Source organism: Meriones unguiculatus, chromosome 1 (assembly GCF_030254825.1).
Source record: "Meriones unguiculatus strain TT.TT164.6M chromosome 1, Bangor_MerUng_6.1, whole genome shotgun sequence".
Taxonomy (NCBI): domain Eukaryota; kingdom Metazoa; phylum Chordata; class Mammalia; order Rodentia; family Muridae; genus Meriones; species Meriones unguiculatus.
In genome coordinates, this window is record NC_083349.1 from 69217876 (window position 1) to 69241691 (window position 23816).

A 23816-nucleotide genomic window follows, 5' to 3' on the forward strand; every position below is an offset into this window, starting at 1 on the left:
TGCCAGGCTATTCCTGAAACTGCCATGTGGCTGCTGCTGGGAGCAGCAGGGAGTAACCTCACAGGTCAGGACACTTCCCTCAGCTGTCCACCTGTGGCGCTGGAGAGCCTGCCTTGTAGGGTTTACTTAGCAGCTGTCAGCTCTCCTCAACTGTGGACCTTCTCTGCATGCTCCGGTCACCCGATCTGGTGTCTGCACTGCACAGCTCTTCAAACATCCAGCACTCTGGGAAGACCCTGGGGCAGCAGGCTGCAAACCCCATCATGAGTCCATCAGGTAGCATAGCTGGAGTTAATCCTGTGGTCAGTGAGGGGACATGGCACATACAAGCTCCAGGGGTTCCTGTGGAATCAGTCAGATCAACCACCTCTGAGTGTTGTAACAAAGCCCAGATTGTGGCTTAGGCATTAGTGACACCTTGGTCATCATAAAATCCTGTCCTGTCCTCAGAAGTTTATACTCTAATGAAATTACAGCTTGATCACTTTTCAAACAGGACTTTCATCCGTGTTCACGAGATATACAGACATCACATTTAAAATCACCCACTGGGGAGTCCATTCTTGGCCACTTATCTCACTAGTTTCTCCAGAATTGGCTGTGTCCTGGAAACTTCCAAGCATTTTCCTCCTAAACTTTAGTCGGCAGAATTTCATTACTTTCTCCTCATTTCAACTACCGGAAAAGCACTGTGTGCTTTTCCTCTGGGCCCAAAAACATTAGTCAAAAGGAAATGAACATGAGGAAGAGAGGGAAAAACCCACAAAAGCAATATCATTAGGATTGTCTGTTCCCAAACCAGGCTGCCCACACTGTCATTTCTTCTTTGTGCATATTTACTCAAAGACCTTTAATTCTACCATAAGTTCCAAGGTTTGCTTTCCTGGGAGAAAGAAGAAGAAGAAATAAAATAAAATAGACATTATTAAAGTCTATGGTTTTCAGCAAAGTTGAAACTGCAGGCCAGCAAGATCCAGGAGGAAGTTTCTCTGGTGTGAAATAATAACTTTTTAATAAAAGAACAAAGGAAGAGTATAAACAAGAAATGTACATTAATTACTATGATATCATCAATTTGAGACAAAAATCACTTTAACGTCTGTTTCCAAAGGGAATCAACAGGAGGCATTGTGCAGAAGGCTATTGGGGACCACTGCCATACATACAAGCATGTGTGATATAGTGTTCCTCAAGACTCTTATGAAAATGGATACATCCATGCTTGAAAACTGCTAATCTTCACTATATTTATCTAAACCACTTCATTTCCTAGCTGTTCAGCGAGGCTGAATCCACAAAGAGACTTGTGCTAAGGAAGCACATTTGTAGAGTAGCTTCCTTTCCCACAGCCTGAGCTACTGCCTTGTGCTGTAGACTACCAGTCATAGCAGAAGGAACAGGAAGAATGGGTGGGTCTGTGAAACCAGCCCCCCAATGCTGCAAAGACGCACACACACACACACATATACACACACACATTTATATATATATATATGTGTGCGTGTGTGTGTGTGTGTGTATATATATATATAATATATATACATATATGTGTGTATGTATGTATATATGTGTGTATATATGTGTATATATATATGTGTGTGTATTATGTATATATGTACGTATTATGTATGTACGTGTGTGTGTCACTCTGTCACGACAGGAGCACTCCAAGCTAGCACTGTCACAGGTGGAAGTGCTGGATCAAATGGGAACAATCTGTGTGTGATCTTTGAAAACCTGTCATTAGCTCTAAAAACATCCAACCACAATAATAAGCTAACCCTGTGTTACAAGACAAAATGAAGAAAGAATACATTTTCCTGAAAGAGACTTGGAAGCCTTTAGTCAGTGAATATTGCTTATATAACCATTGGATAGCTCTTGATTAAGAAGAAGAAGAAGCATTCCTTTTCCCATTATGTCTTGATTGGAATACACCCTCTGTCATTTCTTCTAATCACCAATCTTCTCATGGCATAAGAATTACTTAAGAAATAGCTGCAAATCTGCACGTTAATGACCATTTCTGTGGGACAAGTAATCTTTGAAACTGCAGTGCAGAGATTTGAATAAGCTTCAACTGAAAATGTAATAAGACAAGAAAAAAAAAGACAGAATGAGAGTCAGAAAGGAAGAGATTATCATTATTTGAAATGACATGATAGCAAATAAAGATCTGAGAGGATTTTAGAGTTCGTAAGCAGTTTTGACAAACATTCAAAAATCAGTAATGTATTCTGTACAATAAAGCTGACCCATAATAAACATGACAAGACATTAGATTCTTGTCTATAATAGAAATAAAATTCTAAAAATAAATAGTTCTTAAACTTTAAATTCACAAAATTTGACCAAATAGGATAAAATAAAAATTAATAAAAGGGCCAAGAATTCTACTGCAAGGCATTTGTTTTAGGGAAGAGAAGACCCTTGTGTGTAACAGTTCATGTTTTGTAGCAGTCATTGGAACATTGAAAAATTAAAAATCTAGGTCTCCATGAGTACAGGATTAAATAAACTGTGGAACAATGTCACTGGGAAATTCTATTATATAACAGGTAAAAGATTGGGTGTTGACATGAACAGATGTAGATATATTGCCAAAGAAGAAAAGCTGCAAGAGAAAAAATTCAGAGTCATCTCATTTATTCAATAACAACCATAACACAAGACTCGTTTTTCATCATTCATCTCTGTGTGTCTGTGAATTAAATGAATATGAGCATGTGGAAAGATACACACTAAATAGAAAATACTGGGGCCTTCCAACACAGAAATTTATTCTTATCTGTTTACTTGCATATAAGATATAAATTATAGATAGGTAGACAGACAGACAGATAGACAGACAGATAGATAGATGAGAAAGAGATCATATGCATGCACTATGCGGCTGATGGAAAAGGTAGAAACATGAATGTACAGCTTTGGACTTGTGTAAGTTGCTTGAGCTCCTGCTCTCATCCTTTTTGAGCTTAGTCAGTGCTGCCACCTGAAGTGACAGGGCATGAATGAAGCAGCTTCTTGGAGCAGGTGATCCCCACCTACCAGATGTTTTCCCGAGGGGTCCGAACTGCCCTGGTTAAATTCCTGCCTTTAGGAACAAAACTCTGTTTTGCAGAGTGTTGTCAGAGTAATTATCAAGCAGAAAACACACCCTGAGCATTGCTATGTGCAAAATATCGTGCTGGGGCTTTTGTGATCCAGATGCCATCTGCTGTTGCTGTTACACTCCTCAGAGAATAGAGAACCCAAGAACGTTCCTATTAGCCTAAATGTAAGATTAGGGCAAGGAGGCGTGATGGACAGAGGAGTCCAGTTTCTCTCACTTGTGATCTGAAGTCACTCACAGACTTTCTCACTGATGGCATCTGAGCGTCTGTGCCTATTTTGAAAATCCCCTTCCCTCAGCTTTTCGCTTTAAGAAGCAGCTGCAATCTTTTCTAAAGCCAGGTACAGTGCGGTGCACTTTATTGAATCATTTCACCTGTAATTTTCATGCAATTGCTTTTTCTTTCTTACTTTTTTTTCTTTTGTCTTCTGAGACTAGGTCTCATTGTAGAACAAGCTGATAACTGGGAATGGCTTTGAATCTCTCATCCTCCTGCCTCCACATACTGAATGTGGAGATTACAGGCATGTAGCCATACAGGTTTGCCCAGTGCTGGGGATCACCCAGGGCTTCCTTCACGCACTTTACCAACTGAGCCACCTGCCCCCAGCTCCCTTATTTACCTTATTTACCTGATAAATAAGGCATTGAGGTAAGCACAGTTCAATTACTTCCCAAGGCCACCAAGCCTCACAACTTTTGTGAGTATGAGTCAATTGCTTGCTTATACAAACAAGACTAAGGAGTTTTGTGTTTGGAGGAATATGAAGGATGAAGTGGTTCTAGAGAGGCCTGCAATGTCAAAGAACAACAAATCCCAGGGAAAGAAAAGAAATTGCAGCTGTTCCTGAAAAGACCAGATAAACCAATGACTTGTATTCTCAGTTATTAAAATGGCCCAGGTACCATAGCAACAAGCACAGTGGGTGCTTGCTTTCTCTCCCAAGACAGAATATTGTATGGCTCTATTACAGGGCAGACTTGGAGCATCACATAAACAATGACAGGCATTTTGCTGTCATCCTGCGAAAGGATGTTTCTATTTTCCCTCCTTATAAGTGTGCAGTTCCCATTTATTCCTCCCTGGTTTGGGAGAGGGATGGTGAAGAGATGGGGGGGGGGCGGCAGGTGAAGCTGAAGTTGGTAGATTCTAGGGAACCAGAATGGCCACTTCTGTCAAGCTCAGAATCACACTGGCTGCTTTCTGTCCTGGTTCTCTTTCCTCCCTTTCCCCTTTTCTGCTGGTGCAATCACCACTCAAGCACACAACCTAGCCAAGGGACTGCAGCAGGGTAGACTGTGGCAAAGTCCACAGAAGCCTGGATATGTGTGTGCTTTCTGCGGGCCGTAGCAGAGAGGACTGGCATGTGCAGAGATGACGCTCCCGGAATACTAGCATGCAGCAGCATCCTCAGGGGACAATTAGAAAAGAAAATGTGGCTTTATTCTAAATCATTAGTGTTGCAGATCTGAGCATTTCAAAAGGGGGACAAGCACAGGTGGGAAATAAGTGAAGGCTTCTATCCAGGTCTAGGATTAGAACCATAGAAAACCAGAAAACGATACAGGACAAGGGCAAGAACAGTACAAACAGCCCTGGAAAGCTCCGAGGGATGGCAGCCAGAGGGATGCAACTCAACTGAAGCTCTCGTCAACATGTGAGATGGGTTTCCCAGAAGCTTTGCATGGAGACTGACTTTCGATGAACATCAATCAAATTCATGTGAAAGTGAGGAAACTGATCTTCAGCACTCAGGGTCATCTCTACCTATCGGTATCACTTCTGTAAGGGGAAAACTAGGAAATGACCTTGTGGACAGCATGCTGAAGCTAAACCTGACTAAATCTGCTGGAGAATGGAACCAGTGAGCAAAAAGACACATAACATCCTGACGCCATACTCCAAGCACCTGGACCTGGTCGTGTGCGGGCTATGCCCTCTGGGCTTCTAATTACACCAGCCAAATCCTCTGCTTGCCTGTAAGCCGCCTTTTAAGGCATCAGGACACCTGCAGATGAGTCAGTCATGCCACCCCCTGTCCTTCAGTCCACAGTACAGGTTGGCCTATACCAACATCCCACTGGTCCTCATTATGTGGTAAGTAGTCATGTTCACACTTAGTCATCCTTACAGAGGCATCAGCAAGGCAATGGGAGGAGGCAGATGTGCAGACACTCTAGGTAGTACTGTGACCCTAGAAGCAGAGCGTGGATGTCAGAATGTTTGAGTGCCAATAATTCTAAGGTCACTAACATCTCAAAGAATGAACTGACTGAATTAAGAAAGTAACCAAGGTTTCTGCCATCAGAGCCTTGCATCCAACTAGGAAACCAGAAATAAGAACAATTCACTTAAGAAAGTAATTGTTCTTCGATGTCACCGGGAGAGTTAAGCATTGTCTTTGGAATTTCTGAAGTGGCCCAATTTTCTGGAGAAGACATCGGAAGGTGGGGGTGGTGTGAACTGTGCTAGGACCAGTCAAGGAAGAGACACACAGTTGGCATGTCAAGAGGAAAAACCAAGGCGAGGTCAGCTTCATCTTGACCCCATTGCTTCCCTTCCCACAACAGCTCAGAGAGAGAGGGGAAAGGTTGTTTCTCTCCTTTCGGGTTTGCCAGTGGATTATAAAAAATAGAGAAGATTTTCCTGCTAAGGTGAAATGTTACTTAGCACCATATGGAGCACAGAATAAAAGTCCACGGAAGCTGGGAGTCTTTTCTCATTTGTAGCATGTTAATGAAGTAGAGGGGACACTCATTTGGAGTGAGAAAGTTATTTTGCTTCATAATGAGCACCCTCACTAGGAACTCCACGTCCCTATTGCCAACTGGAAAAAACTTTGAGGATCATATAGCAGGTAGCATTTCCAAGATTTGAAGTTGTGGTTTCTTTAGAAATATAGCTACAAGGCGAAAAAGAACAAAGAAGAATTCCAAAAAAATCTGCACTCTTACATATTTGAATAAATTTGAATAAAACAATCCTAGCAACTTCGGTGCGATAAATCACATCATCCTAGATATTGTATCAGTTTTAATGGCATCTCTCTTAAAGTGAAGACCTAAGAATGAATAACCACAAATACCTGTTCTATTTCTCCTTGTTCTATAGAGTTTCATTTAAAGAATAGCAAACCAAGGGTGAGAAGAGGAAGGAGGTAGAAAGAACAGTCCTTAACCATGGTTGACGTGATGATCCCCAGAACAAACCTAACAGAAAGATGAACATTTTCTAAACTGATGATAAGCTCAGAGTCTAGAGAGATAGTTCAGTAGGTAAAGTGACTGCTTTGTGGCAAGGGGACCTCAATGCCCAGAAGCCACTTAAACCATACATACATGTCACTTCTGTCTGGAGACAGGAGGCAGAGACAAAAATCATCCCCAAAGATGGGATGGTTAGAGAGAATTAGCCAGACATGCAAGGTGATAAAGAAGAGGAGAATCTGCCTCAAACAAGGTGGAAGGCAGGGTCAACATTCGAATTGCCTCTGACTTCTACAAGTTCACCATGGAACCATAGGACAACCATCCCACACATGCACGTGAACACGCACACACACACCCAATAAAACTAAAGATATACACTTATTTTTATACCAGCAACAACAAAACCAAGATAGAAAAGAAGCCAGTTAACAATTTAAGACAATACCAATCACTCCTTTATTTACCTCTGGGGTACTTGGATCTAATATTAATCCCTCTGATCCTCACTTGGCCCAACTGTAAAATAATATTAAAAATACATATTCATGAGCTTATATAGTTACATATGTGGCACTAGAATGCAGTCTGAATATTTAAGTAGCCAATCAAACTGAGCCCCCTTGTTGAGGGCTGTCTCGATGGCTCCTTACCATATGCAGTGAGATTAAGCACACGCATGTAAAACACCATTCAGCTATCAAAGAAACTGCCTACCCATGACTGCCCAAAGCTACAAACCCAGTTGTTAACCCAGGAAGAAAGACAAGAAAGCCATTTGTGGTTGTGTCCAGCAGCTGAAGTGAGCAAAGAGTAAGGAGCCCACACTCATCACTTTTCTGATGGCCTCACAACTTTTCTCACAGTGACCTCCCCTGTTACCAACCTCCCCTGTTCTTCTTTTTTGCTCTGTGGTATTTCATTGTCATTGTGTCTAGGGGATTTCCAGCATCTGTGAAATGTCCAAGGGTTAGAAGAATTACTTTAAAATATAAAAGAAAATGCAAAATTGGGTTTAACTACTACTTAATTAAATGTCTACAGAAATCTAACATCATGACAATTCTCTGACAGGTAGAATTAATTTCATAAAAATGTATTCTATTTAGAAACATTTTGGGTTTACTTTTCTCCAATGTATGCTTCTGAGCACACACAAACGAAAGAATTCTTGAAATGATTGCAGGGAAATTGAAATCACCAATAAATTGTCTTATAGTTACTCAAATCATTTTAAAAGCAAAGATAATAAAAATTCTTTTTGAAAAATGCTCAAGAGAATGAGATATTTAAGCATATTTTTAAACTTTATATTAGATGTGTTCTTGCTATGACACCCACTGCTTTCAGATGTGCCGGCTTCTGGGGTGATGGGGTAGGGACCAGGGACAGCTCAGTTGGCAAATTGGCTTCATGAGGACCTGAGTTTTATTTCTAGCACCCATATAAAAAAATCCGGGTGTATATCCAGACATGGTGACACATGCCTTTAATCCCACTACTTTAGAGGAAAAGACAGGCAGACCTCTTTGAGTCCAAGGCCAGATTGGTCTACATAGAATGTATCAGGTCAGCTAAAGCTACACAGTAAGACTTTGTCTCAAAACAAACAAACAAACAAACCAGGTCTGATGGCATAAATATGTAACCCTGACACTGGGGAGGTAGAGACAAGAGGACCCCAGGGACCTGCTGTCCAAGCAGCCTAAACTTACTGGTAAGCCCTGTGCGGATGAGAGTGGAGAGGTCTTGCTCCAAAATCTAAATGCACCAGTGTAGATGGCACCAATTCCCAATGTCATCCTCCAGCCTCCACATGTGTGCAAATCTCATGTGTACCTGTACATATACACATGCACACCACACACACCACCAAGAGGGGACAGGGGAGACAAAGACAGAGAGAGAGAACCTTGCAGTCTCCCTGCTCTAGCCTCCCAGAGCTGAGACTCACAGGAATGTACCATCAGCAGTGAATATGATATCTAATGCAAAGTGGGATGCTTCTTAAACAGTTCCAAACAATGTGGAGAAAAAAAAAAAGTTACCTAGGAGTCAGTTGAGGAATCAGACCATGGACCACATTTGTTAAACTGTTAGATGTGCTGAAAACATCAGAGTAATCTAAAAACAGTGGACAGAAAGCCCAAGACATAAAACAGGAAAATTATAGCCACAAACTTAATCTTCTCTCAGGAAAGCCCTATATCGTCTGCTGCATCATTTCTGGGCCTTGTGCTATTTTATTTGCTTCCCCTGCCCCATCCCTGGGTCTTTCCTGTCTCCCTGAAGTCATGATCCATCACCAGCAAGTCACTGCATCTCACCTTTGGACATGTAGCCCTCAGCTAATATCTACGTTTCATACTGAACATTAAAAGAAGCAACACTCTCGTCCATATTTTTTAAAAAAAGAATGATTCTTCCAAGTTTCTTCTTAGCAACATAAGAAAAGATCAGAAAATTTGAACAGTGAAACACTGCTGGAAAGTTGCGTTTGCACAAACATCCGTTGTTTCTTTGTTCCTTGCCTGGAAATATGTTTCTCCCTGGGATATTAGCATATAACAAATAAATCCTAAAGTACCTTATTTTCTTGCCCGAATGCAGCACTTAACTCTGGTTGATTTCTTAGCTAAAATTACTTACAGGAAGAGAAGCTGCCTAAATGTCTTTGATTATTATAGAATACTTAAACCCCTCACCAGGCGGTGTCAGCCGTGTTATATATACACATACAGAAAGACAAAACACACAGCAAAAGACATTGTATTTAAGTATGATGATGCTTTACAGTTTATTTTTGATAGGGAAAATGAGAATTGTTACTACCTACGTGAGCTCCTACCTAAGAATTCGCCCAGCTCTGTGGGTTTCATAGCTGTGGTGTTAGCAGCTGTGCTTTCTGTAAAGGAAGGGAAATTCAACTTCTTATAAGCAATTTGCTTTAGTTGATGTATGCCCCCTCACCTGTGAGAGAAAGAGACTCAAGTATACCAGCTTTGAATTCCTAGGCCCTTTGTTTCCTGTGCTTCTATGGAGAAGAGGTATGTTCACAGGCTGACATCATGATGCCCCAACCACAGTAACCAGTCTAATGACATTTATTATATAGTATCTGTTCTTGTCTCTTTTTCTACTTCTTGTCCATAAAACTGAAGTCAAAAGTAGTCTTAGACTTCCACTGGAGAACAGTAAAGAACCAATCATTTTAGGTATAGCTACATTCACACCCTCAATCCATTGACCTCTCACCAAACAATACACGCTGGACCAGAATGCATATTGTCACAATGGATAAAGAAGTCAGGCACTGGGTCCTTTAAGGCTTATAAAGAACCTGGGTTAAAAGAAAAGAGTTTGTTCTCCTGATGAAGTTACTCCTCCTGAGCTCATTCTCAAGTTCCTGAGCTTGTGGTAGACTTTGTACCCTCTGAGGCTAGCCAGACTCTGGGACTTTGGAACTCAGGTTGCTCCCCATGCTTAGCAGTCTGCACTCTGTTCACTACATGGAGGCTTCTCATCTACACCATTTTCAAACCTGTGTTTATAGAGCAAGCAGCATTGGTTGCTGCCTCATCAGTAACCTTTGAGTCAGTGTGACCTAATGCAGGACATAACCAAATAAAGGCAAGACAGGTTGATTTGCGTCCTTGGTTTCAGTGTAACAGTCCATCTTAGTGAGAAAGAGATGGCGGTGCTTGTGAGGGTAGGATCATGTGACAGAGCCTCTCACTTCCTTGGTAACATGAAGCAGAGGGCTACCCCATAGCCAAGTCCAGGATATAACTTCTAAAGGTCCTCCCCTAGTAATCTAGCAGCACAACCCTTTCCCAAAGTTTCTACAACCCTGGAAAACAGGACTATCAGTGAGTAACCAAGTGTTCATACATACAAATTTATGATCAAACCATAACAACGTTCAGCTAATTAATTCAGTTTTTATTTCCAAGTTAGCAGATTGGATAAATGCCAAGCAGAATGAGCAACATGAGAAACCAGAGATATGATAGTGAGTTCAACTTCATCTGAGGCTCTTAGTACATACTACATAAATATGTACTAAACATACCAGATATTTAGGGTAGCTATATAGAGGTTCCTGATATAGTCTTAAAATATAGAAAAGCCTAAGGAATAATAAACTTGAAATTACTACCCTTAGAGTCCTAAACATATATATGTGCATGATCCTGTTTTACTATCTTGTGCTTCATTGACAAACTCCAAATAACTGGTGTATAAATACTTCTCCATTGCTGTGAAAAAACATCACAGCCAAAACAACTTACAGAAGGAAGAGTTTTATCTGGGCTTATACTTTCATGATGGATAGGTCTATCGTGGTGGGAAAGTAGTAGGCACAGTAGCTAGAGAAGAAGCTGGGAGCTCACGTTTTAAACCACAAGCACAAAGACAGAGAACAAACTAGGAATGATGTGAAGTTTGGAACCTCAAAGGCCACCCTCAGTGAATTCTTCCCTTAGCAAGGCCATGCTTCCTAAATTTACTCAAACTGTGCCACCACTCAGAATCAAGTATTCAAATACCTGAGCCAGACTATGGGGGACATTCTCAAACTGTCACAGATGGAATGTTTCAAGATTTTATTGTCTCTTGAGCAGTTCTGAAATTCCCAGTAAAGTAACTCCGTGAAGTAGATGCTGAGTCATTCAGCCACCCGTTCATGCAACAAAGCTTTATAGAATGTATGCAGCACACAAAGTATTGTCTAGGCTGACAGGTCTTTGACAAAGGAAAACCCTGATGAATGCTTTCCCTCAAGGACTTTACACTGCAGCCTGGACATACAGACAAGGAATGATGGTAAGGAATTTAAAAATCTGCTTCATTTATGGAAAGACTGAGACTCAGAAGGGCTCAAAAAGGGCCCAATATCGCAAACTACAGTCCCAAACCTGCCTGCTTTGCTTTAGACCCTGTTACCTCCTAGAGGGACACAGAAGATAACCAATCTGTTTGCTATACATAAAAGGCTGTTGGGACACAGGTCTCAGCCCTTCTCTGCTGTCTGGCAAGAAGATGGAAACAAAGAAAATACTCATAGTCACCTCAGCATTTGGCAAGAGAAACAGAAGTGAATTTAATTGTTCTTTGTTCATTCTCCCTCCCCTTAATTTTTCATTCCCATCCCCACAAAGGTTTTTCCTTAAAATAAAATTCTGTATTCAATTCTACTTTTGACAGGTTTTCAGGGTCTATGTTTCAAGACATGAACATTATTTATAAAAACACATTTCTTCATTAAAATTCAAATCACCCACCCCCATCTCCAAAAGGAAGTGGCAATTCATTAAAACCTGAAACATCACACACACACACACACACACACACACACATACATCCTTGTGAGCTGATTGGGTCTTTAGCTCAAATGACAGCCTGATCACAAATGGCTCTCAGTAAGATCTTTTCTTCCACTTAACCGTGCTCCCTGGGTGATGCTGCGTGAGAAACAAGGTACTCTCTTGGGATGCTTCCAGGAATGGTTTTATTACTGAAGCTGAAACACCCAGCTATCTTTAAGTTCCTTGGGAAATCAGTTTTCCATTTCATGAGAAAGGAAAGAAACTCAGGCCCTTCCTCCAGAAGAAAATGAGGCCTCAAGTTTAAAGTGATCAGGTATATTCTAGAGCTCCAATTAGAAGAGACAGCTCCAACAAGGAAAGCTGTTAGAGACAGGAGACCATCTGAAACACTCCACTGGCTTTGCTGCGACATTTTAAAATCAGGACAATTACCAGGAAAGCCAGCAACCCCAGACTCCAGGGAGAAAATGGACACATCCCGGATGGCTTGAAGTGAATGGCCCTTATTGTATGCCACTGTCAAGAAGACAAAGTGTCATCAGGAGGTAGGAGGGATCATGAAGCTCAAAAACCAGGCTCTGGAATCAGGAGAAAGAGTGTGGCTCTACCACTTCACAGCTGCCATGTGGGATTTGCATAAAGAGTCCTAGAGTCTATACAACCAACATTCCTTTCTATAATTGAGACAGATGGGGGAGAGACAGAGATGGGAGGGGGCTAGAGACAGAGAAGAGAGATGGGGAGGCACTAAGCATAACTGTGATGTTTTATATTGACTTCAACTGGACATGCACTAGCATCACTTTGAAGACAAATCTCTGGCCATGCCTGTGACACTGGGTTAGCTGACATGGCAAGAATGACCCTAATTGCTGAACTAAATAGAAAGGAAGGAGGTCACACTGTGAGCATCCATTGCTCTCTACTTTTATGGCATGGAGGCTAGCTGTCTCCTATTCCTGTCACCTTCCTTCCCTGTCATGGTGGACTGATTCCCTTGGAACTGTAAGCCAAGATAAACCCTTCCTTTCATATGCTAGTTTTGTCAGGAATTATGTCCCAACAACTGTATAGGAAACTGATATGATAATCTTTCCTAGGATACCTCCTCCAAGAACTCAGTGGCAGTCTCCTAGCGCCACCTCAGTTCACGCAGGATGTGAACTTTTAGCAGTCCTATATCTACCATGAAAGTGAGAATGGTCAGTTTGGCAGTCCTATATCTACCAGTTTACAGGGAAAATGGACAGTTTGCCAAAGACAACAGAGGAAAAAAAAAAAAGAAGAGACTGCAGGCATTTAGGTCCCAGGTTTGGACCGCACTTGAACTCAGCTCCTTGTCTGAACTGTTTTATGGTGTGGTTCCTTGAATTGTTTTAAATGTTTTACAAAGACAAGAGCCCCAAGGGTCAAATATGTCTATAGCCTATTTATGGGAATAAAGTTTTATTGAGACTCAACTGCAAACACATTTGTCAGTTTATGAATTGCCTGTGGCTGTTCTCACACTGTGAAGGCTGAGTTGAGTCACCATGTCAGAGACCAGATGGCTCCAAAGGCTGAAAACATTCACTCTACAGAACATGCTTGACAAGTTATAAGCCCAGTGCTATTCCAATTTCTCCTTTTTGCTTCAAGTAGCTGATTGGTAGGAGCGGGTTTCTATCATGGCTGCCTAGCCATTCTGAATTTGATATCCACAATATGGAACTTGGCATTGAATACTTTGAATCTCAGGGCACTGAGGGACCTCAGAAGGAAATTCTCTTGGACCTACTTCTGCCCTTTTATCCCTTATTTCTTTCACCTCAAAACTAATTTAAAAAGAAACAGAATTTCTCTTCCCCAAGGTTGGTCATAGACTCTATCCCTTTTCTCCCCTATAACCAAGCCATAAAATGAAAAAAATAAAATAAAATAAATAAATAAATAAAAAATAAAGTCCATCACTTCCTCTTCCTTCTCACTTGAAGACTCATTCTACGGGGGTTCTGCTCTATTCCTGGGAGGTAATAAGGCCTCACAGAGGTCAAGAAAAATCTGCACACACTGGCCTGCCAAGGTGGGCATCTGGGTATGACATCAGGCCCTTTACTTCAAACACATTTCTACATGGCTGCCCATTCCTCATCAAAGGTATGTGTAAAAGCAGTTCTTCTAGGCCATTGGTCCTCCATTTGTGAAGGAGCTTCTTCTCCCACAAAGGGATTTATTTGAGTGTAGACAGTTGCAGGAAGTATTTAGTTTAAGATGTAATGTGTGTTTGTTGAGTATCTGTTTTGCACCAAGCTTCAGAAGATATAAAAATGACTTTTATTAAGATATATAAAATGACTTTTATAATGAATTAGTTTTTCCTTTGGGAAGCTATCATTATTTATAGGGGTGTTACAAGTGCCTCTTCTGGTGGGTGGAGGAAGGAATCATAGTTTCCTTTCTCTGCGTCACCGAGACTCGTGACTAGCTGTCTTCACCTCTCCCTCATGCCCAGTTCTCCCCAGACACAGCTGTGTCAGTCCAGCCCTCTGCTCCTGTCTGCATTCATCACCTCTTCTGATCATTTCCTTTCATGCAAAAATTATGCCATTTTGCACCATGCTTTTAAGAAAGAGGTTTATGCTGGCTCTCCCTGCTACTTCCTTTCCTCCTATATGTTTTTAGCCAGGGGGAAGATACTCCTTGCTTATTTCTGGTTTTTGCATCTTCTGAAGCTTGGTGCAAAGCAGATACTCAATAAACACACATTATATCTTAAACTAAATCTTTCTTGCAACTGTCTGCACTCAAATAAATCTCTTCATGGGAGAAAAAACTCCTTTTAAAAGTGGAGTTTAGTTTCATTTCGCAGAAAACCATCTTCTAGGCCAAATGTTCAGAATACATCAATAAACAAAACAAATCTTCAATCCCTGAACATTTTCAGTACTGCTTTCCTAAAGGCACTGTTTTCAAAAGGTGATCTCTGGGCATCATCAACCCTCAGCCAGAACCTGGTAAATGTGGTCATTAAGCCTGATCATAGCCCCTCTCCCTCCTCTATTCCTGGTCCTTCTCTCCCACATTCTTTCTCCATCCCTCATCCCCTCTCCCCTGTGCTCAGAAATGGTTAGCCCTCCCCTCCTCTAACCCACCCCAGCATATCAAATTATATCAGGACTGAGTTCCTCCTCATCCACTCAGGCCAGGCAAGGCATCCAGGCTAGGGCAGAGTGATTGAAAGCAGGCAAGAGAGTCCATAGACAGCACCCACCCAACTTACTAGGGAACCCACATGAAGATCAAACTCCCTATCGGTTACATTTGTGTAGGGGGCCTAGGTCCAGTCCATGCATGCTCTTTGGTTGGTTCTTCCATCTCTGTAAATCCCCATGGGTCTAGTTTAGTTGACTCTGTTGGTCTTCTTGCAGCATTCTTGTCCACTCCCAGTCCTTCTATCTTTCCCTCCCACTTTTCCACAGAACTACTGAGCTCCACTGAGCTTGGCTGTGAGTCTCAGTATCTTATTCTATCAGCTGCTAGGGTTAAGTTAGGCTCCTGTCTGTAAACATAGCAGAGTATTGTTAATGGTACCAGGGGTTGGCTTTTTCCCATGAGATAGGTGTCCAGTTGGGCCAAGCATTGGTTGGTCATTCCCTCAGTCTCTATCTTTATCTCTGCACATCTTAGAGGTGGGGCAATTTTGGTTCGAAGATTTTGTAGGTAGATTGGTGTTCCTCTCCCACCACTACAGGTCCTGCCTGCCTAGAAGGTGGCCTCCTCAGGTGTCTTGTCCCCAGCTGCTAGGATACTCAGCTAGAGACATCCCCACATCCTCCCTGTAGCCTGCCCTGTCACAGGTCTCCAGCTTGTCTCAGTGATGCCCCCACCTTCGGTTTCCCTTTTCTCTCCAGGTCCTCAAATCTGCCCTCCCCACTCTCCCCATATCCGATTCCCCACCCACCCCCTTCGTTTCCCTCCACACACCCTTTCCTCTCTGGTTTCTCCAGTACAAGACTCAGTTCTCCAGGGAGCACTCAGTGGAGAAGAAATGTAGAAAGATAAAAGGTTTGATCATGAAGCAGTCCAGATGAAACAGGAAAAACACAGCTTCTGTGCCTGTTATTCAAAGCAAAGCCTTCAAATCAGAGTGGAGCTAGCACTCTGGAGGATTCCCCTACACAGACTTTCCATGGGATTCACAAAACCAAGAAAATGTTTCTACAAATGCAGAATAAAAGAAGAAATATTTGAACAAAGGAATAGTTCGTGTGTGTTTCTCTTTCTTATGTTTCCAAATTTTCAATTTTTCTTTAATAAATCCAAACTATCTTAATGAAAAAATCTAAAATATTTGATGCAAAACAAAGAAAAAATATTGGATATATGCTTCAAAAACAAAGTGATTTTTCTACACAGCCTTGTGTTCACCTTAGCTAATAAGTGACACTGAGTTATGAAATTCAAAGTAGTTCAGATATTAATTTCATTTCACTCTGTGAAAAATATAGTAAGTCTTTCAGAAAAAACAATTATTGATATGAATTTTAACCTCAGTGAAAAGAAGTATTTATGAGTAAGTTTTAAAAAATAATAATTCTTTCAAGTTTTTAATGAAGGATATTTTTAGGAGAATTAGCTAACAGGAAAAAACTCATGAAGGATTGAAAATAAAAAGTAAATTATTTATCAACTCTCCGGCAATGCCTACTGAATGTTAGATATGCATCAAAGATGCCCAAAGTGAGTTCATTCAGCAGCGCATTTCCACTTAGAATTATCCTGTAGGCTTCAAAATGCCCTTGTTCTGTTTGCATATTTCATGTGGACAAGGGTATCCAGGTCCAATATCAGTCTTAATCAAATCTGAGCACTTGTTACCAGGCATAAAAACACTCTTTACAAAGAAAGGAGCTCTCCTTATCAGGGAGACTCTTTCTTAGAAAAGTGGACACAAATCAAATTACATTTGAAAGGCTCCTAAAGATTCAAGCTGTGGAGAATCTTTAAAAAATCAAAATCCTTGGATAAGATGAAAGAAAAGAAGAAGAAAGAGGAAAGGAGTGAGGGAGAGAAGGAGAAAAGAAAGGAGGGGAGGGAAGAACTGAAAAAGGAAGAGAGGGAAGAAAGGATAACATTACTAAGTTCTCCATCTGAATAGCTTAATTTTTTTGTCTTCTTCCGAAGAGATGGGTTTTCACAATATACACAGAAACTCCTGAAAAGTCCATTATTTATACGATAGGTTAGAGTTTCCCATTGAAGAAGAACATTAGATTGCATAAGGCAATTAGGAGGGAAATACATTAAACACATGTCCATCCCAACTATGGCTTTTAGAAAGCACAGACCTGAAATAAGACTGTGCAGCATTTAACTACTTCATCGGGCTTTCTTCTCCTCCATGCCGCTGATGGGTGTAGTGGCCAACCAGCACCCCTGAAAGCTCTATGCATTCCTGAGAGCTGAGAGAGATTGATTATATTCAGGCCCCCTTGTGTATTTTTAAACATTTAATCTAAAGCCCGGAATAAATTTTTCTTTGTGAGCTTGACAGATTGTCAGGAAAATTACAAATCTTAAAAAAATGCTAATATCAACTATGATTATAACAAATTAGAATCAAATCCTGAGTTTTCTTCCCTAGGGTTGCTTTAGGACCAACAAACACAACTCAAGAAATTGAATTCTGATAACTAATTTCCTTTGTTACTGAGGAAGAATAATTGAAGAGAAAGGTACCTGGCCCAGGAATTGTTTCCCCTGTTGAAGTGGGGTCTGTCATCCTGCCAGAGACGACAAGAGAGGGGCCAGAGCCCTGAAGACATAGGTGTCAGATTTAGTAGACTCCTCCATGTTCCAGAACTCTGCACCTCGTATATCCTTGAGCTCTGGGGTTGACCAGTATCTCCAGGCAGGAGGATATAAATGAGGAAATACTCTGACTTCACTGACAACACAGCAGCCGGACCAGTGAGAGTCTCAGCCTAGGAAGGCATTTGTCTAGTGTCTTAGTTTTGAAACATCACAACCAAAGCAACTTGGGAGAAATGTTTTTATTTCAGCTCACATGTCTTGATCATGGTCCATCAAGAAGGGAAATCAGGGCAAGCACTCAAGGCAGGAAGGAAAGCAGAGACTGTGGAGAACTGTGGCTTGCTGACTTGCTAACCTTGCTTTTGTTCATAACCCAGGACGGCCAGCCTGTGTATGAGAGCAGCCACAGTAAGCCCCTCACATCGATTATCAATCAAGAGGATGCCCGCAAGCTTGCCTACAGCGGCAGCCTCTCAACTGAGCTTCCCTCTTTCCACGTGGCTGTAACTTGTATCAAGTTGACAAAAATCAAACAAAGCTAACCGGCAAGCCTGACAGTTGAAGTTCAATCACCGGAACCGGAACCCACATGGTGGAAGGAGAGAACTAATTCCTACAGGTTGTCTTCTGACCTCCACGTGTGCCACACCCATACAATCACAATACGGAAACAAATTAACTATATTAATTAAAACTTTGAGTTCTTCAGAAAAATGGAAACAGCACAGCTGTCGTCACCTTGACTGGAGGAGCATCATGTGGTTTCAGCTTCCTGCAGCTTCATCTCATGCTTCCTCCCAGTGCTGCTCTCACGAAGCCATCAAAGCCCTTATTTAATTTGGTGAGTAGCAGGAAGAAATTTGTCTTCTGTATCTGAGTCTCAGGCCAAACTCTCCTCCAATGTATCAACAGTTTATAACCAGTTCCCAAGATGGCCCCAGCTTCCTGCCAGTCAAACCCCTGAGGAAGTGCTTTCTAATGCTCTGGGATTGATCTTTGTGACCAATCATGTAGGGCAGAAGTGAGAGTCTATCACTTCTGAAATAAGGAAATAGCTCTCTCTCTCTCTGTCTTTCTCTCTCTTCCTCTCCCTCTATTCCTCTCTCCTTCCTTCCCTTTCTCCCTACACAAACAAACACACACCATATACACACACACAAAAGAAGCCATATTATAGCAATATTAAAAAAAATTCCAACTAGTGAAAACCTGAAGCTTTTAACTCCAGCAGAGTCTCCAGCCCAACAGATCTCCAGACAAGCAGAGCCTCCTGAGAGTGCCCTGAGGCAGAGCCGCCCAGCCAAGGGGCTTCTGAACTCTCGACCTGCCCCATTTGTGCACCATATTTGCTGTTAAGCTACTAAGTTCTGAAGTAAATTTTATGTACATAACTAATACATCAATGCATATGAGTTCATGTAAATGTGATAAAATACTAACTGTAGATTTCCTAGAACATCCTCTGTGCAAAGGCAAATGCCACAGCAAAATAAGAAAATATAAAAATACGACTCTGCCACCCCCAGCTCTCAAGTAGCTTTAGACAAGAAAGAAGAAGTAATTGTGTAGATAGATTTAAAAAAAAAAAAAACTATTTCCAAAAATACATGTGTGATCGTCTCTTGGGCGTCTGTACATAGTACCTTATCCTAAGTCTAAATTATGTGGCCAGATGCTTTAGAATATTAGGATTATTAACAGAAACGCAGCAAAGGAGAAGAAAGGGCTATGATTAAGCTCCTCAAATTCAAAATAGAGTCTTCTTGTGAGATAATTAGTTATAAGCCAGACGTTGTTGGAAATGACACAACTTTCTAAATTCTTTTAGTTCCCATTTAACATATCAAGGGCCAGTCCTGGCATATTAAATCATAGGCTTTCCTCCATAATACAGCAAATATAACTTTGGCTTTTCAATATCTACTCCTGAGCCAAAGGAACAGACACCAAGGGAGAGACAAAAGAAATCTCTATGTGTAGTATGAGCTGAGGTCTTCCAGAGACCCCCTTAGAACAGGGAGGCTGATTCTAGCAAGTGCCAGGAGAGCTGCAAGCAGACAGCCTCGCTGTCAGCCTGCTCTACAGGGACTTTTTGCATACGCTTTGCCAGGGCAGCCCAGTTCAGTCTTTGGCAGAATGAAGAGTATTCCTCTTGCCCCAAGCCAGGATAACTGTAATGGTCCATCCTGACTTCAACCTCCAGACCTGAGTGGAGCCACAGACACTGCAGAGCAGAGCAGCCCCTCCCTCTGCCCAGCTACGCTTCCTTCTTCCAAGAGCGATGATTTCTATAGGGTTCCCAGTACACATTGGTACCCTCACTTTTATCTCCATGTCTTTGTCCCTATGACAAGGGCTATTTGACTCTATGAAAAATATATGTGGGGTATGAGAATTTCAGACATTTGTTCTTCAGCATAAAGCCGTGAGGAAGATGGAACGTTTCTGCACACCTTTCCTTCTTGGAGGCTTCCTCCCTTGGAATCCTGGGAGTCACCTGCCTGCTTTTAAGCAGGGAGCCCCATGACAGTGGGGAAAGAACAAACAGGAAATCAAGTTTACTCTCCCAGGTGTCCCTCATTTTTCAGTACAGACTAAATGGTTACCTGATGCCCACAAACTCACAAACCAGCCTTAGAAATGGGCAAGACCAGGTCTGGTCCATGAGAAGCAAATACCAGAACAGATTAGGAGCAAATAACAGATAAAGCACTGTGGTTGAGGAATGCTCATTGTGTTGGATCTAAGGGGAATCTAAGACAGGAGGGAGGTAACAAGGCCCAGGTGGTGCTGAAAAGAGGAGCTTCAGCAGCCTGGGAAGTGGAATGGCCAGGGTGGACCAGGCCAGGAACTTGGAAGTCTAGCCCAAGCCCTGCTTTTACCTCAGTCCTGTTGGGTCACACTGATATTCCTTCTTCCTTCACACACTTGGCCAAAAGACTAAAAAGAAAGAGAAAAGAGAGTTGGAGAGTGTGGAGATCCGAGCATTGATGCATTTATCCCAATAATTCGATGTGAGGCATTGCCATCAGCCTCACACCCTGAGTTACGGTGACATGACTTGAGTGAGTATCATAAGGGTTCTTGGACCCTATCTTGTAAATGTTAAGATGAATGTGATAGCTTTTTATAAACCATGCCCTTTTAAGTGCATTAGATTACTGAGGTACCCAATCTCTTTGACATCTCTATTCATGTAGGCTTTGTTTTCAAAATGATGAAATGATGTTGGCAGTTGACACAAATTAAATCAGATGAAACCTACAAAGAGGAGCATCCGTGTGGTTGTACAGACTGAGTCAAAGTACCTGCCATGGGCGCCAACCATGCTTTAGGCTTAGATAGATGAGAGTGCTCAGATCAGAGGCCTACAAAGGACTAAGGAAGATAAAGTAGCCCTCAGAAGTTGGGGGAAGGCCATACTGGCCCCTTCTGTGTGAAAATTCTCTGGAACATGCATTAACAGTCACATAACCATGCACGCCACTCTTCTGGGAAGAGTCCTCATTTTTCCCTGAGAGTTCCAGGTCTGGTCTGCTGGCATCCTCTTTTCATCCTTGGAAGTATACCAGGTGAAGTGGCATTGTATGGTGACCTTTGCAAAAAGCTGTTTAGGGCTAACATGGTCAGTGGTGTAACATGTGTCCAGTGTAGACCAGGGTATGTGTTCAATCCTCTGTACTGAGAGACAGAAAGAGAAAGAGAAGGATAAAGGGAAATAAGAGAGAAATGAAGTGGGAGGAAAAAGGGAAGGAAGAGAAGAAGAAAAAGGAAGAAAACATTGAAATGTCTATAAAAATTGGCATAGGTGTGGTAGCACTTAAAACTACTATCTAGGAGACAGAACCATCTTTCCAGTAGACAGTTATGAATGAAATACACCACAGAAAAGCTACAATTCCAGAGAAAAAAATAGGAGATACCAGGTCAGCTGAAGACATGAAGAAACCTCACCGCTCTTCACAACTCCATTGACTAAAGGTTTGCAGAATCTGCAACTTACCTGAAAAATGCGCTCCTCTCAGGAACCCAGTCAACTACCCACCAAGCAGCACCAAGTAACCCAACTCTAACCCTTGCCAACCCACAGAAGAAGAGAAGCCACATGCAACTCCAGGGGGTCAGGAGGCTTCATGGAAAGAGTGTGCTTAGGCCTTAATCCAGAGAGCAACGATCAGGGGTCAAGAGAGCTATCGGCAAATATAGAGAGGGCTACAGACACAGCAGGCTTGGCTAGCACTCTGAGTAGCTTCATGGAACAAAGGCTGTAGCCTGGAAGTATAACCAGATGTGTTACTGGATCTGGGGGAGACATGAGTCCTCTGGAATTATAAATGTGAAACCCTTGGGTTAGATGCAAGGCTAACAGCTGGTTGTGCTATTGTTTCATTTTTTTTTTCATTTCAGAGTTTCATTGTGTTGCACTGAAGGAACAGCAGGCGGTTACACAGTTCTCCCGTTCATCTTCGAAAAGCTAAAGTACCTGCAAATTCTTAAGACTATCTTGACCACTGGATTAACAGTAAGCGGAATATAACCAATTTCTTAGTAAGTAATGTCTTACAAATAAAAACACATTTAAAATAGCTTTAAATGCATTCTTTACAGGTAATTCAGCATGTTTATATCACTTATGCTTAAGAATTAAAGCAAGTATATTACTCTGATGGGAATGAGGGAAATCCCTCTCTCATGCAGTATATAGGGATAATATTCAAGTCAACAGAAAGAAACCCCACTCTTCTTATTGTTGTGTCCATATATAATCATCTACAGTGATAAGTGAGGAAACCTACAATGTTTCCATCAGTCAGATATGCATTTCAATTCACCAGAAGCACCTCATATCTACAGCTAATTTATATTTAGATGGCATTTCAATAAAACCAAAATGAGCCCCACAAGTCCTCTAAACAAAGCTTCCAATGGACCGAGGGCAGTAAGCAATGAATGCATTCACTCGGAGGGTTCTGGCTGTTCCTTAAGAGTGCAAGTTCAACCTGTCAACACCAGAGGTAATCATTTTATATTAATTTATACATAATTCCATTTAAATTCTTTATCCAAGTAGAACATATGAAAAGTCTTTCCACAAGCAAAAAATGTGGAAACATTTAAAAAATAAGAAGTCATTTTTTTAAAGGAACTGATCAGATTCCATAGGCTACTCTTGGAAACAGGACCTGCTGGATAGAATCCCTTCATTGGTGGCGTTTTGCATGCACTTAACTGGACCAATTCTTCTGTGTTGTTCTAAGAGCTCACCAAAACATAGATCATGCCGTATAGGTAGTAAAAAAAGGCTAGAAGGTAAAAAGCTAGTTTGCACCATCCTTCCTTCTGACAGTAGGCTAGAATGTTTGCATTCATGATGGTCGTTGGGTCATAGAGTCCGGGGCCGCTCATCACTGGTCTACTCATATGCCTCCAAATATGGTATGCCAAAAGGGGCATATTGAGACCCAGTGTAAGCCACTCTGCTGCACAAAGAAACATGACACAGAAGAAAGCATGGATGAGGTACTCTGGCAGTACAAGAGGATTCAGGGTGTTACACTGGTCTATAGGGTTCTTGTAATCAGTCTTCAACTCATCAAATGCTATGATGTGCCAGATGGCGAAGAAGATGAGCGGGGCAGTGAGCAGCAGCGCCAGCATGTAGCAGAAGGCCGCGAACGTGAACGCCATGACCGGGGAGGAGCTGCTGGGCGCGCCGGGGCCAGCGGAGCTATTGTTTCATATTTTGACTAGGTAACATTCATATGGTTAAAATTTCAAAATAAACAAAACACCCATTATTGCTTTTTTTTTTTTTTTTTTTTTTTTTGCTTGGCTGCTTCAGTTTTATCTTCCCGGAGGCAACCAATACATAGCTTTCTTCCTTAATTTTTTTAAAACCTATATTTATGGAAATATCCTGTCTCCTATGTCAATAATACTTTACTGCTCTATCCCTCCCTTTGACACCCATCAAAAATCAGTAAAGAACAGGATCTATTCCATTTTCATTAAAAATACATCTTGAAGATTAATGACAATTCTGGAATTTGGGTTTCTTTTTTAAAAACACAGAAATATTATAAAATTGTTTTGTTTTAATCCTAGTTGTGGGGATATGGGACTGCTCCAAAGCCGCTGACTATAATTTGCCTCATGCTCTGGCAGAGGCATGATTTTGCAAGCTAGAGATAGTTTCTCTGTTTGTATGATATCTGGAATTCTGGGGATTTTTTTAGAGGTTATCTAAATGCTGGGCCCTGAGAAATGGGGTGGGTTGTTGGTTGGTTAATGTTTGCTGGTGGTTGCTGGTGGTCGGGGTTTGTTAAGTAATCATGCATAAAGAAGAAACAAAAAGAAAAATTAGATTTCCTGAC

The 23816-nt window shown here is 41.6% G+C and overlaps 1 protein-coding gene across 1 annotated transcript; it reads right to left on the minus strand.

Annotated features, from left to right (window-relative positions):
- Positions 1 to 21823: 21823 nt before the first annotated feature.
- Positions 21824 to 23164, minus strand: LOC110562507 (protein cornichon homolog 1-like). Its single transcript, XM_060391167.1, has one exon. The coding sequence runs from the start codon at positions 23128 to 23130 to the stop codon at positions 22696 to 22698; it is 435 nt and encodes a 144-aa protein (XP_060247150.1). The 5' UTR covers positions 23131 to 23164; the 3' UTR covers positions 21824 to 22695.
- Between the last annotated feature and the right edge of the window lie 652 nt (positions 23165 to 23816).

Excerpts from the sequence above, each read along its gene's own strand:
- LOC110562507 (XM_060391167.1), bottom strand. The coding sequence starts at position 23,130 with ATGGCGTTCACGTTCGCGGCCTTCTGCTACATGCTGGCGCTGCTGCTC.